At 43.8% G+C, this 13807-nt stretch overlaps 1 protein-coding gene across 8 annotated transcripts in view; it reads right to left on the bottom strand.

The window, feature by feature from the left end:
* The window catches only part of CIT (citron rho-interacting serine/threonine kinase), a 170887-nt gene that overhangs the window by 81664 nt on the left and 75416 nt on the right, over window positions 1-13807 (bottom strand). For all 8 annotated transcript variants that reach the window (XM_034672359.1, XM_034672358.1, XM_019800123.2 and 5 more), the window contains 6 exons: window positions 11481-11586; window positions 10425-10568; window positions 9000-9119; window positions 3543-3713; window positions 3212-3262; window positions 2452-2505 (listed from right to left, as the gene is read on the bottom strand). In XM_034672359.1, the coding sequence (XP_034528250.1) occupies window positions 2452-2505; window positions 3212-3262; window positions 3543-3713; window positions 9000-9119; window positions 10425-10568; window positions 11481-11586 (646 nt within the window). The remainder of the gene's footprint in view (window positions 1-2451; window positions 2506-3211; window positions 3263-3542; window positions 3714-8999; window positions 9120-10424; window positions 10569-11480; window positions 11587-13807) is intronic.

Genomic DNA, 13807 nt, shown 5'->3' on the forward strand with positions numbered 1-13807 from the left:
ATTCGCTCCACGGATATGTATATATATATATATATATATATATATATATATATATATATATATTATATATATATTAACATCACTGAATTTGGAATGCATCTTATAGTTAAAATGGACAGCAATTTTTCCTTCTTGGGGTGCACAGAGTGTATCTGATAATCATTATTATCTTAGATTCAATGCAATGTAGTAAATGCAAACAGAAAGAACTAGGAGGACTTATCTACCAAGGTGTGAATGTATTTACCCTCAGAGCATTAAGTTTCTCCTTATTTAATTATCTCATTTGCTAATTTTCCTACAGGGAATCAGTACTACTTTTATTAAAAAACAGGATAAAAACTGTAAGCTCTTCTTCAACCAATCAAAGGCTACAACAACCACAGAGTTCACTGGTAATTCACAAATATGTGCTTAAAAAGAAAAAAAAAACCCAGCTAAACCTTTTGAAGTTAATTTTCATTTGGTTCTTAACTATATTGCAGCTCTTACAGCATCAGAGCAAAGACCTGAGGGTAAGAAACAAACAGTCTCACACTTATTTGCTTTGAATTATAATTTTTAAAAAGTCTAAACTTCAAGAAAACTTCATCTCTGAGACTAGCACTGTCTAACATGGGAGCCACTGGCCACACACTTGCAATGTAGCTGGTGTGGCTGGAAAATTAATTTTTAAAGTAACTTACATTTGATTCATTAAAAAATTGAAACAGTGTAAATGTTTTAATATTGATATATGCAACAATGATATTTTGGCTCTATCGGATTAAATAAACTGTATCATTCAAATAACTTCACCTGTTTCTTTTTGCCTGTTTAATGTAGCTACTAGAAAATTTAAAATTACACCAGTAGGGGCGCCTGGGTGGCACAGCAGTTAAGCGTCTGCCTTCAGCTCAGGGCGTGATCCTGGCATTATGGGATCGAGCCCCATGTCAGGCTCTTCCGCTATGAGCCTGCTTCTTTCTCTCCCACTCCCCCTGCTTGCGTTCCCTCTCTCACTGGCTGTCTCTATCTCTGTCGAATAAATAAATAAAATATTTTTAAAAAATAAAATAAATAAAAAAATAAAATTACACCAGTAGCTGACACTTGTGGCTTGCATCATACTTCTGGTGGAGAACACAGTTCTAGATAGAGACATGAATCCTCAGACAAATGTCTAGCTGAAAGAGGGCGGTAGAAGCTTTCATTAGTGATCTCCTGGATAGGTGAGAAGGGGACAGATGAACGGATGAACAAAATGTGGTCTATCCACCCAATGGAATATCACGCAGTATTTAAAAAGAAGGAAACCCTGTCACACGCTACAACATGAATGAAGCTCAAGGATATTATGTTAAGCAAAGTAAGCCAGTCATGAAAGAACAAATACTCGATGATGTCCCTCATATGACATCTCTAAAGTAGTCCAAATCACAGAAACGGAACCTAGAAAGGTGGTTTACCAAGGTCAGGTCAAGAGGTTCAGTTTTGCCAGAAGAAAAAGTTCTAGAGACCCACTGCACAGCAATGTGAATATAGTCAACACTACCGAACTCTATACTTAAAATAGTTAAGATGGTAGGGGCACCTGGGTGGCTCAGTCAGGTAAGCATCCGACTCCTGGTTTCAGCTCAGATCATCATCTCATGGGTCGTGAGATCAAGCCCCAAGTCAGGGTCCATGCTCCCCAGGAGACTGCTTAAAGATTCTCTCCCTCTGCCCCTCCCCCAACTTGCAGGCACAGCACGGATGCAAGTGCTCTTTCTCTCTCAAATAAATAAATAAATCTTTTAAATGGTTAAGACAGTAAATTTAACGTTATGTGTTTTTCACTGAAATTTAAAAAAAAAAAAAAGTAAGAAAAGGCCCTATTAAAGCAGGCCAGGAAACACATGAACATTCTTGCTGCGACAGGCGTGTCTCAGAACCACATCCATTCTGGACCGTGCATTAGCATTTCCAGCGTTCCGCTAATGGGAGAGTCATTAGCACCAACCGCACAGGATGTTGTAAACCAAACCTACTGCCTCCCCCACCCAGAGATGACTCCCTGGCTCCCCCAGTCTTCCAATGGGCAGGAAGGCTGCCCACAGTTTCTCACTGAAAGCCGTCTGGATCATGAACAACACCTGCTTCTCTTACAAATGGGCAAAACAGGGAGGCTGGCCCCCTGAAGGGAGAGAAGCTGGCCTCTTGGCCTCCTGGGTTCCGTCATAATATAATTAGAACTTTTACTTGAGAGTCTCACGCAGCTTGGGTTTTTAAAAATAAACACTGCTGACATGTCTCAAAAGGAAAAACTATATTCAGAACTCTGATATTTTCAGGTAATAACTCACTCCCCCTTCATTTTCCTCGGTGCTGGCTGACTAATTCTGTCTCTCTCATCTTTCAGGCTCCAAGACAAGGCAAAGAAAAGTATTTGGAAATGAGGGGTAAGTTCCCAAAACATCACCTCGGGCTTACCTTTTCCAGCTTCTCTTGGAGCTCCTGAATTTTGAGCTGTTGCTCAGCATTGATCTATAATTAAAATCCCGGGAAATAAAGCAAAAGGTAAATTGGCATGAATGTCTTGCTACATTTAGTGCAGTGCTATTTTCTGAAGGTTTCTGTGGGGTCTTTTTGTTCTGTTTTCCAGCCCCTACTAATGGAGAGAAAGAACAGAGGCCTACCAGAGAAGTCTTTGAATGTCCTAATGAAAACCTCCAGTGCTACTTCCCTAGAACCAGCAACGCACAAATGGCAAGAGGATCAAAGTTGCCCAGTGCCTTAAGACTATAGAAATTTTCACCTGTGTTTTACTAGGTGTCTCAGTTTGTATGTTACTGTGATCAGGCATGATTAAAAATGAGGTGTCTTTTATCCCTTTTAGAATCACAGCTAAAGCTAAATATGGTTGCCCAGAGATTGGCCATCAAAATAAACCTGGAAGAGAGTTCTCTATCCATTCCAAGACTGGCGGTGGAAACTAACATTTAAGATTATCAGGGCACCTGGATGGCTCAGTTGATTGAGTGTCCAACTCCTGATTTCGGCTCAGGTTGTAATCTCAGGTTATGCACTGGGCTCCACACGCAGCATGAATCTGCCCATCCTTCTCTCTCTGCTCCTTTACCACCCCCCCCTCCGCTCCCACACATGTGAGCTCTCTCTCTCAATAAATAAAATCTTAAAAAAAAATTACAGATTATCTACCAAAAATAGCAATACCAATAATGGAAAATACCTTCTCCAGTTTGGAATATTCTCCCACTTCAGGCTTCCCTTGATCCTTAGCCTGTAATTTAAGAGATAAAACATATTGGAAAACCTCAAGAACCTTAAAGTCTTATAGAGACAACACTGCCTACTATACTTTCTTGATCTCTACGGCCAAATGATGATGATGACGATGATGATGATAAATATGTTATCTTCTCTAAAAAAAGACCAGAGCTTTGCACAGTCTTCCATTATTCCCCTAAACACATACTCATTAAGTTAGTATTCCCTTTATTCTTGCTCAGATCATCCAGGCGTCGACCCCAAAAACAGCCTTCTGGAAGATGGCTGGCTACCTTCATTAGTTTATGTTGACATTCTGTCGCTTTCCGCTTGAACTCTTCAGCAGCAAGCCGAGACTCTCTCAACTCCGATTCATACAGATCACTCCGTCTCCTTGCCGAAACAAGGTCCTCTTCCAACTGATTCATCATCAGCCTCATTTCTTCCACTTGAGCCTGGTACTCCTAAAGAGCAGGCAAGGGAAGAAAGGCAAACTTTAGAATTCCTAAAAGAAAAGACAGGCAGTGAAGACAGAAGACCATGGATCACAGAGGGAAGATGCAGGCTGAAGGAAGATCATCAGAGAACAATCCTAGAGAAAAGATGGATCAAAATGGGCAGAAGGGAGAGCTGTAGGGAGGGCAAGGAAGGAGATAAGAATATTAAATCTTTAAACTATTTTAATGTAGGTAGGGGCACTTGGTTGACTCAGTTGGTTGACTGTCTGACTCTTGATTTTGGCTCAGGTCATGATCTCAGGGTTGTGAGATCAAGCCCCGAGTCGGGCTCCACACTCAGCATGGAGTCTGCTTGGGATTCTCTCCCTTTCTCTCCCTCTCCCTCTGCTCCTCTCCTCACATGGTCTCTCTCTCTCTCTCAAATAAATAAAAATCTTTAAATTGTTTTAATGTAGAACATGTAACATTAGTCTATGGTTCCAACACCATTTGGAACATGTGTGGCTGTATCTAATAAGATCCTTTGAGCAAATCATACCACACAAGTAACACAGAACCTCAAGGCATCTGCAACACAGGAGAGCTGAAAGGGATGCTCTTTAAACAACCAGGATAAACTGCTTATGTGTAGCTTTCTTCCAAGGGTAATCATTTATATAGATTTGTCCTTTAGAAGTCCTGTGCTCCTAACACAATTAGATACGGTACTAGTTTTAAAATTAACCTTTCAGAAGGCTCAAGGGGGTAATTGGAAATCTCGGTGGAAAGAATCTTGGAAGGTGAAACTCATCATGTCGGTTTCTCACCATTAATTTCTCTGGGCCCAAAACTGAATGATGAACTTAACATTGCTCTTGAAATGCAAGTCACCCTGAAATTTGGAAGAGTCAGAAACACTGGCTCTGGTCAAAATAACTTGTGAGCAAAACTCCGGAGAAAGAATTATCTTGTTCCTTTGAGCAAACCTTTAAAGTGATCCAAACAGCCTGACCTTTTCCAAAATGGATTTCTAAAATCAAAACAGAACATTTGAATTGGTTTTTCAAAATTGGATTTACCAGGAGAAATGGGCAATGATTTTGAAAACTTTGGGGCAAAGTATGAATGTGTTCTGTTAGCAAAATCAAAGCATATGCATATAGGAATTATGAATGAACATGTATCCCATCCAAGGTGACTTGGGGTGGGGGGGGGAAGGATATAAAATGAAAAGAACAAGGAATTGAATCAAGACCGTCTCTGATATTCACAATATACAGTGAATATCTCTAAGATCTATTCTCCCAAGAAATCACTGAAGAGGTACCAATTAAGCAAGGACATGTTTTTAATCCATAAAAACAATAATTGATTTTTTAAATAAGGGTATAAAGCAAACCTTTCAATCCATTGTAGTAGGCAATTCCCCCAGATGCACACTAAAGCAGAGGTGATGTTCTTAAGAAAACTGGATGGTTTTCATGCAAGCACACCTCTCCATATAACTGGGAAAGGAAAATAATGGGCCCAGAGTGGAGCATGATCTCATTTCACTTTGCCCACCCATAAGCATACTATTATTGAAGGTCAGTCCCAGAAGTCATAGGGCACCAGGCTGTCTGGGAGGTGCACACAAAGTGGCTGATGCTGGGTTATGGAACCAAAGGTTTTCACAACCTGCTCACAATTATCTGAACTGAGAGAGTGGAACATGAGCCAGATTATGTGAAATGATACATCCTTTACTTGCATCCTTTACTTTCTAGCCCCCTTGGCCAGCGTTGCATTATGACTTTTGTGGCTCTGGACACTGTGCCTCCCTGGACTCCCTTCTCCATTTAAAAAAAAATATATGCAGGGGCGCCTGGGTGGCACAGTGGTTAAGCGTCTGCCTTCAGCTCAGGGCGTGATCCTGGCGTTACGGGATCGAGCCCCACATCAGGCTCTTCCGCTATGAGCCTGCTTCTTCCTCTCCCACTCCCCCTGCTTGTGTTCCCTCTCTCGCTGGCTGTCTCTATCTCTGTCGAATAAATAAATAAAATCTTTAAAAAATATATATATGCATTAAAAATTATATTTTATGGGGCGCCTGGGTAGATCTGCTTTTGGCTCTGGTAATAATCTCTAGGTCCTGGGATCGAGCCCCACGTAGGCTCCCTGCTCAGTGGGGAGTCTGATTCTCCCTCTGCCCCTCCCCTACTCATGCTCGTGCTCTCTCTCTCAAATAAAATCTTTTTAAAAAATATTTTACAATGGCACTCATATAGAGACAAAAACATTAGTATTATCTATGAAAAGTGTTTCTTTGACCTAAAAGTTCGATTTTTTTCTTCTGATGAAGAGAAAAAACAACAAAAAAAGAGTGTAAACATTTTATGAGTCCCTAAAAGTACTGCTGGCCCTGCTCACAGGCACAAACACCAAGCTCTAGAGGAAGCAAAGAGCTGAGAGAAAAATCTTGAGCATCTTTTATCCTCAAGCTCCTTTTTCTATCTGGAACTTCTGTCAGCAAGAAGGGTAAGTAATTTTTGTGTTTTGTCAAGAGCAAGGACACAACATTGTTCCTTCCCCTTAACATTTCTCTTTCCTGAGCTGTTGGCGCCCAGGGGGAGGAAGGCAAGAATCAGGCAGCATCTCTATCAGCAATCTGAGCTCTTGGGGTACCCAGCTTGCTACAAGCATCAAAAGGAATTCTACCTCATCTGTTGAGCTTCTGTTATTAAGCTGCCTCCTTCAAGGAAATCCTATAAATCCAACAGCTAACCAAATCCCTGCTTCAGGAAAAATCTGAGAGAAGATAATCAGGTCTGTTTCCAAGGAATGCTGAGAGACAGCGGTTGTATCTCGGCATTGGATGGATTGTCAGTCAGTGTTGAGTGGGATCAAGATGCGGAACCATGGACAACTTTCGAGGTCTGCCCTAAAGTAGGTCTCCTGGATGGAGCCTCAGAGTTTTGTGGGAAGAAAGTAGCGGACATACTCCTGTTCAATCAGAAATCCCAAAGCACCAGCGCCTTCTGTGTTCCTCAAACTTCCATTCTCCTTCCTGAGGAAGGGGCGAGGGGCATCAGCAATCTCTAGTAATGGTCCACCAATCGAGCTATCAGATGAGATTCTAAGGTGTTTTTATTGTAAACCAAATGCAAACACTCTGCAAGGGTGCTAAGCAGAAGCAAAATGATTAGAAAATCAAAAAATGAATAGCTGTACAGAAATCAGCTTTTGAGAGAAAAAGTGGGGGGGAATAAATGCCAAATCTGGGAGGAATGACAAGCTGCAAACCAAACACTAGAAGTCTGCTGAAAAGACTGGTCTCCCAAAACTCACCAAAAACCCAATTAATGAATCCATCTTCCAATGAGAAAGAAAATCTGAAACTGAGAAGTTTTCTGCCCCCCTGGTAGAACTTTTAGCAGTCATTAAATCTAAAACTCCACATGTATGCCAACTGTGGTATGAATCATCAAAGATATCTCTTTGAACTCAACCACCAGCATGTACCTTTTCAAAATGTCCTGATAATTCAGTTTCTATGGAAGTCAAGGCCACCAGCTGCTCCCTCTGGTGGCCGAATGCGGCTTTCATTTCCCCCAGGATGTCACCAAAAGCAAATCTCCAAAACACATTGAACTAATGGGAGAAAAGGAATCCTATCTCTTGAAACTTTTAGGATGAAAACGGATGTTGATAAAAGGCGCAATGAGTCAACTGTCAGAGCAGATTTTTCAAACTCTATGTGTAACCTTCAAAATCTCTAAGATTAGTATCGGTGTTCAGAACAGATTGCCAAAATTACCTTTGCAGGTTTATTTATAACATCTTGATCAAGCAAGAGGATATTCACTAATCACTTTAAAATAGTAAGGCGATACACAGATTGTGCCAACAAAAACCCCAAAACATTCATTGTTTCTTTAAAGAAAAGTTAATGGATCAAATGATTTTCAGGAGTCTCTTGCATTAGCACCACCCAGATGGCTAAGTCTGTGCTACCCAGAGACAAAAATGTTCATTCCCTTCACTGCTTCCATTAGATTTTCTGAAATGAATGAGAGTTGCCTGGCAGCTGATAATTCAGCTCTCCCAATTGCTCGTTGCCATCTCTTCATTAAAGTTTCTATTTACAGTTTCTTCAAAGGACCGAAAAATCCATGCTAAAAAGGAAACAATGAAGCAAAATAAAAATGAACTATCTAGAAAGAAAACCCTTTTAGAAAGGAACAAAAAAAAAAAGAGAGAGAGAGAGAGAGTAGGCTTTTTAAACATCTTGATTCTTTTTTCTGAACACTAAGGGAATGGCTTTCTGCACTTAGATTTCCCTGGGTTAATTCTGACACAGCCTTCGCTGTTCAAACTCTTCTTCTCTATCTTTACACAAGTAAAACTATGAAATATCCTGGCTTCGAGGTGTCTGGGTGGCTCAGTCCGTTAGGCGTCTCCTTCGGCTCAGGTCATGATCCCAGGGTCCTGGGACCGAGACTCCTCAGAGAGTCTGCTTCTCCCTCTCCCTCTGCTTCTCCCCTCATTCGTGCTCTCTCTCTCAAATAAATAAATAAAATCTTAAAAAAGAAAGAAGGAAGGAAGGAAGGAAGGAAGGAAGGAAGGAAGGAAGGAAAGAAAGAAAGAAAGAAAGAAAGAAAGAAAGAAAGAAAGAAAGAAAGAAAAGAAAAGAAAAGAAATATCCTATCTTCTCTCAAAAACTTAAAGTACATCTGAAAAGCTATAAAAATATTAATTTTTTTGATGCTCTAAAGCAGAGATTGACAAACTTTTTTCTGTAAAAAGCTAGATAGCAAGTAATTTCTGCTTCGTAGGCCATATGGTCTTTGTCACAACTACCCACCCCTGCCACTGTAGCATGACAAGCAGCCATGGACACTACATAAATGAATGGGCATGGCTGTGTTCCAATAAAACTTTATTTATGGATGTTGGAATTTGAATTCCATATAATTTTCACATGTCATAAAATAGTCTTCTTCATTTTTTTCCCCTCAACCAATTAAAAATGCAAAAGCCATTCTTAGCTTGTGGCCATGGAAAACAGGTGGTGAGCTAGATTCGTCCCATTGGCCCCAGTTTGGCCCCTTTTGTTCTAAACCTACACCTTTCGTTGAAGAGTAGCCACAATGGGCTGCAGACTTCAAAAGGAGCTAGAACAAGCACTCCACCATTTATATAAATCATGGGGCATCTACAGTTTCCAAATGACCTACATACATCTCTCCCCTGCCTCCCCCACCCCTCCCGAAACACACCTCCCCTGAACTCGGAGGTCCAGGGTGCCGGCCCACGCCCGAGCAACACTCATACCTGCTCTTTGATTTCCTGGAGCTTCCGGCTCTGCTCCCGGATATCATGGAGCAGCTGGAGTGCTTTGTCATCCTCCTGGGACACCTCCATCCGTGCTTGCTCCAAACTGCGCTTTAAGCTCTGAGGAAAGCAAAAATTTTAATAGGGAGGCCCTGGGGTTCCTGCTCTGTTTGAAAAGATTCATTAAGGGAGGTTGCAAGCTGCTTCGCAGACACCAGGACGGTTTCGGGAGACGGAGCAAAGTTGACAACTTCCAGTTGGTTGCTGGCTCCGGTTTTTTTCATCCTGTAAAACCACTCGGTTCAAGAAACATCATCTCAACCTTGAGTCCTCACGGGTCCGGCCTGAAACTGCAAACTGGCAACACAACCTGCCTCCTACCACCGTCTACCTGTCCTGGCAGATACTTACTTGTGTGTTCAGGGCTGAAAACCAACAAGGATCCTTTAGCCTTTCGTTAACCTACCATGGGGATGGCTACGAAGTCTGTTCTGGAATATCATCTACTGGAGGACTCTCTGGGATAGATCCCCTCTTTCAGAGGAGCAATGAACTTCCTTCTTGCCTAACTGCCATTTAAGACCCCAAGGAGTCTAAATCCACCTCCTGGCTTACGTTTTCTGGACACCTTTCATCCATAAGGTTCCCTCAAAGCTTTAGTGGCACTGAAATACAGATCTGAAATACAGATCTGAATAACTTCACCCACCACTGAAAGGCAGCCAAATCTGGAATGGAAACATAGCAGTTATTCTTAATCAGCCACGTTCTATAGATTTCCTCTCCCTTGTGAAAAAAAAAACTTGAAAAATGTGTGATTCAACTTCTTAAGACTGTTTAATTGGCCACATTAAAAAAACACCTGAATGAAAAATTTAACGAGACAATGGAGAAGACAGTCTACTCTCGTGAAGGAAAGGAAAAAAAAAAAAAAAACTAAAAACGTCACATGGTAAATAATGACAGAGGGCCTGGGTTTTTTTTTTACAGGCTGAGTTTTCTTGTTGCTGCGCTGGTTCTAAGCAATGGAAAACAGATCTCAGGCAGATTCAAAATACATGTTCCTGTGCTCATTTAGGAACAGGGCTCTTGAGGCTGCTGGTGGTGGACGGGATATAGATCAGAGAGGCTGGGATAGGAGGCGCTCGGACCCTCGGCTGCTTGCCGCAGCAACGACTAGGCCTGTGTCCAGGCTCCACAGCCTACCTGGACTCCTGGAGCCCAGTCCTCACCGGGGACCCCCCGCCTGGCTCAGGCTACCCTGCCAATCACACAGCTTGCCTTTGAATACTCCCTCTCTCTCTCTCTCTCTCTACTCTCTGCCATTGGCTGTGATGTGCCTCATGAAGCCATCATGAAACAGGATGAGACACACACAACAGGAAGTGCCGCCTCCAAGGGAAGGGGACTTTGGGGAAGGCTCACACTGCATTCTGTGATGTAGGTAGCAAGGTCCTGCTCCAGGAGGGATCTCTGAGTCTCAGAGGCCTTCAGCTCCACCTCCTTCTGACTAAGCACAGCCTCCACCTCTGACACTCTCCGATGTAACCGGGTCATTTCCTGCTCCATCTGAAACAGACACATCGACAGGTTAAAAGGGCCCGTGGAGGTTCGTTAGGAGCAATCAAATCTCAAGCAGCCTCCAAAACCACCTGGTGGTCTGGGCTGGCACTAATTCGCCAAAGGTTGGGAAGAAAATACCATTGCTTCTTCGCCCGGGAGTGCACAGTTCTTCGTAAGGACAGTCACCAATGCTAAGTCACTCCTCTCATCCAAGACTCGGTTCACACTTGGTCACTTCTCTAGCCCAGTGAGCAAGGAAGCCACAATCACCATTTTTCACCTGTATGCTTTTTGGGTTTAGTTTGGTTTTTGGCACATGTCACTTTAATTTTATCCCAAATCCATCTTGATCCCCCCCATCTCCTTGCAAAGATCTAGAGGACCAATCCAGGACAGGGCAAGGAGATATGTATTCGTCTGCACTCTTAGAGGAGTCCCAGGCAAGGAGTGGGTTTTAGGAGCTTCCAGAGAGCTGCCCCTGGGCAGGAACAGTGAGCGTTAAGAGACGTTGAGCATAGTCAACACAATGGCCGCAGTTACATAAGCAGGAGGTTTAAAGGACTAAGAAGAGAGACTTCGCATCACTCAAAGCAGATGGGATGCATCTCGGCCACAGGTGAGGACCCACGCCACCTGCCGGAAGAAGCAGACATCTGGCTGGGTCATGCTGAGGAACGGGCCGTTTTAAATCCAGGGCCTCCTCTGGTTAAGATTTAAAGGATTTACGGCAACGTCAAGGCCTGAATTCATCTCCCTCTGAGCTGCTGGAGGCGAGACTTCAGCGAGGGAGGGAGCGCCTCGCCCGCTCGGTATGGATCAGTTGGCTCAGCGCCAGCAGCGGCCCCGGGCAGATCCCTTGGCATAGATTGACGGGAGGATCCTGGAGCAAGGAGGGAGGCCGGCTGCGGAAATAAATACCTTGTGACACTTGTCCTGGGAGTCTTGCAGCTCTTTGCTTTTGATGAGAAGTTTCTTTTCCATGGAGCTAGTCTTGGCAGGGGAGTCCAGACTTGACACGACAGACCTAGAGAAGAAGAAAGCCAGTGTCAAGGTGGCCAGCAGGTGGTTCTAAAAAGCTGCTTTCAGAACCTGTGGCAGAGATTACAGACCTGCCAGAGTTCTGCAGCTGTGCACAGAGCTGGCTCAAGAAGCTTCTGAGTACACCAAGGCCATGAGGCCGAGAGGCAGACAGAAGCAAGAACTCTGGCCGACCTGCCCCGAGCCAAAGAATCTGGGCGACCTCTAGAAGCTGGGAAAGGCAGGGAAACCAGTTCTCTCCTAAAGGCTCCACGGAGCACAGCCCTGTCTACACCCTGATTTCAGCCCGACAAAACCCATCTTGGATTTCTGACCTCCAGAGCTCTAAGGTGATACATTCACGCTGTTTTAAGCCACTTACTTGTGGCAACTTGTTACAGCAGCAACAGGAGACTAGTACACCTCGAGCACAGACTACATACATGGCTCTGGTCTGAAGCTACCTAGGTCTTAACTCTTTATTCTCTATCATTCTATGAGGCAAATTCGATTGATTATCCTCATTTTAGAGATGACGAAGCTGCCAATTCATAATTGATCTCTGCTGGTCTCTACAGACAGCTGGAGTTCAAGCACTGACATGCACCCGACAGAGTGCCCAGGACGGTATCACGAAAAGAATGCAGTATGACCTCCCGAGAGGGGCCTAGAAGGAGGCCCTCTCCACAGGAAGGAAGCACTCATCTGCACATGTATATGTCACTTACACACTCTGCCTTGTCCTGAGAAGCAGTGAGTTATGGGGGAAAGGACACTTCACACCCAGGGCAGCTGCCCTCAGTGCTTGGCACCCTGGGCATGAACACTGGGGTGGGGGCAGGGCCAGAGGAACAGCCGGCAGAGGCTCTTGTGCTCGGAGGGACATGTGACAGAGCCCACCACCGCCCCATGTGCCCATCTTTGTTGTCTTGGTAACAGGGTTGCTGGAGCCGGTTATCAGTGAGCACTCACTTCTTACCAGCAGGTGAAATTCTGCTTTCTGATGCCCCAAACTCCTTCCTGGCCTACATGAGGTCCATTTCCTGCAGCAACTCAGCCCTCTCTCCCTGGCCCAGCGGCAAGGGCTGGCACAGCATGGCTGGCTCACCGTACCCCAGTGACGGCTCCCTACGTACGTGCAGTCGACACCCAGAGGCATGCTGCTCTGAAATCTGACTCTGCCACTCACAGAGCCTTGGCTTCCTCATCTGTAAAATGGGGATAATCCTCAACCTCCCTCAAAGAATTCTTGTGAGGGTTAAATAAGACAAGCCAGATATCACCTTGGCGCAGCACCTGGCACATTACAAGGGTTCAATAAATGTCAAGCATTACTATTATCATTGTCATTTCTATTATCATAACCCATACAATGGTGAAAATAAATAGTCCGTGCCTCACAGGCTACAACAGTTGCTTGGAGTAGTAAAACTCCAGGAGGGGCGGGTGAAGTGTTCCGTGCTATTATCCTCATTAAAACGAATGTTGATTATTCACAAAAATTGTCAACAGGGATTGAAATCCAGAAACAAATCTTTTGATATCACTTTTGGCAAGAAATTTTAATCAAGTTCTAGAGCTCTTACTAGCCTGTTTTCTATCTAAAATCTAGCCAAAACCCACACACATACACACTTTTTCTTTTTAATCTGAGATGAAATGGGTTGCTTGGCATGACCTTGGGTTGCCTTTGCTACTTCCTTTATTCCTGACTTCACTCTGGTGGGTAGGCTAGAGAAGGAGACCCAAACCCCCAAAGGAGGGAGAGATGATCCACAGACGGGGTCCCTGGTCCTTCAGTAATCAGGAGGCACCCACATGTCACTAAGTTACGTACACACCGACCTGGGTCAGGGATGATAGCAGAGGCCATAGCCCTTTGCACCTGAACACAGAACCAGCCCCTTCTAGAAGAACGAATTACAGGGGGTGTGTGATGTTAGGGGTGGGAAGCGGCCCCAAAACTTGATATAACACATGGAGGACAGGATCCAGCAGTGTTACTGTTTAAAGTGCACTGCTGTGGGTACAAAAGCTGATTGCTTATTCGAAAGAAAGAAAAGAAAGAAGAAAAGAAAAGAAAAGAAAAGAAAAGAAAAGAAAAGAAAAGAAAAGAAGAAAAGAAAAAAGAAAAGAAAAGCGTTTCTAGGTCACCCGTTAATGAGTCCCAGAATCAAGAGGATGTGCACCCCCCACCCACCTGCACTCATGGGAGACCATCAGACAGC

The sequence above is a fragment of the Ailuropoda melanoleuca genome, chromosome 12, assembly GCF_002007445.2.
Source record: "Ailuropoda melanoleuca isolate Jingjing chromosome 12, ASM200744v2, whole genome shotgun sequence".
Lineage (NCBI taxonomy): Eukaryota > Metazoa > Chordata > Mammalia > Carnivora > Ursidae > Ailuropoda > Ailuropoda melanoleuca.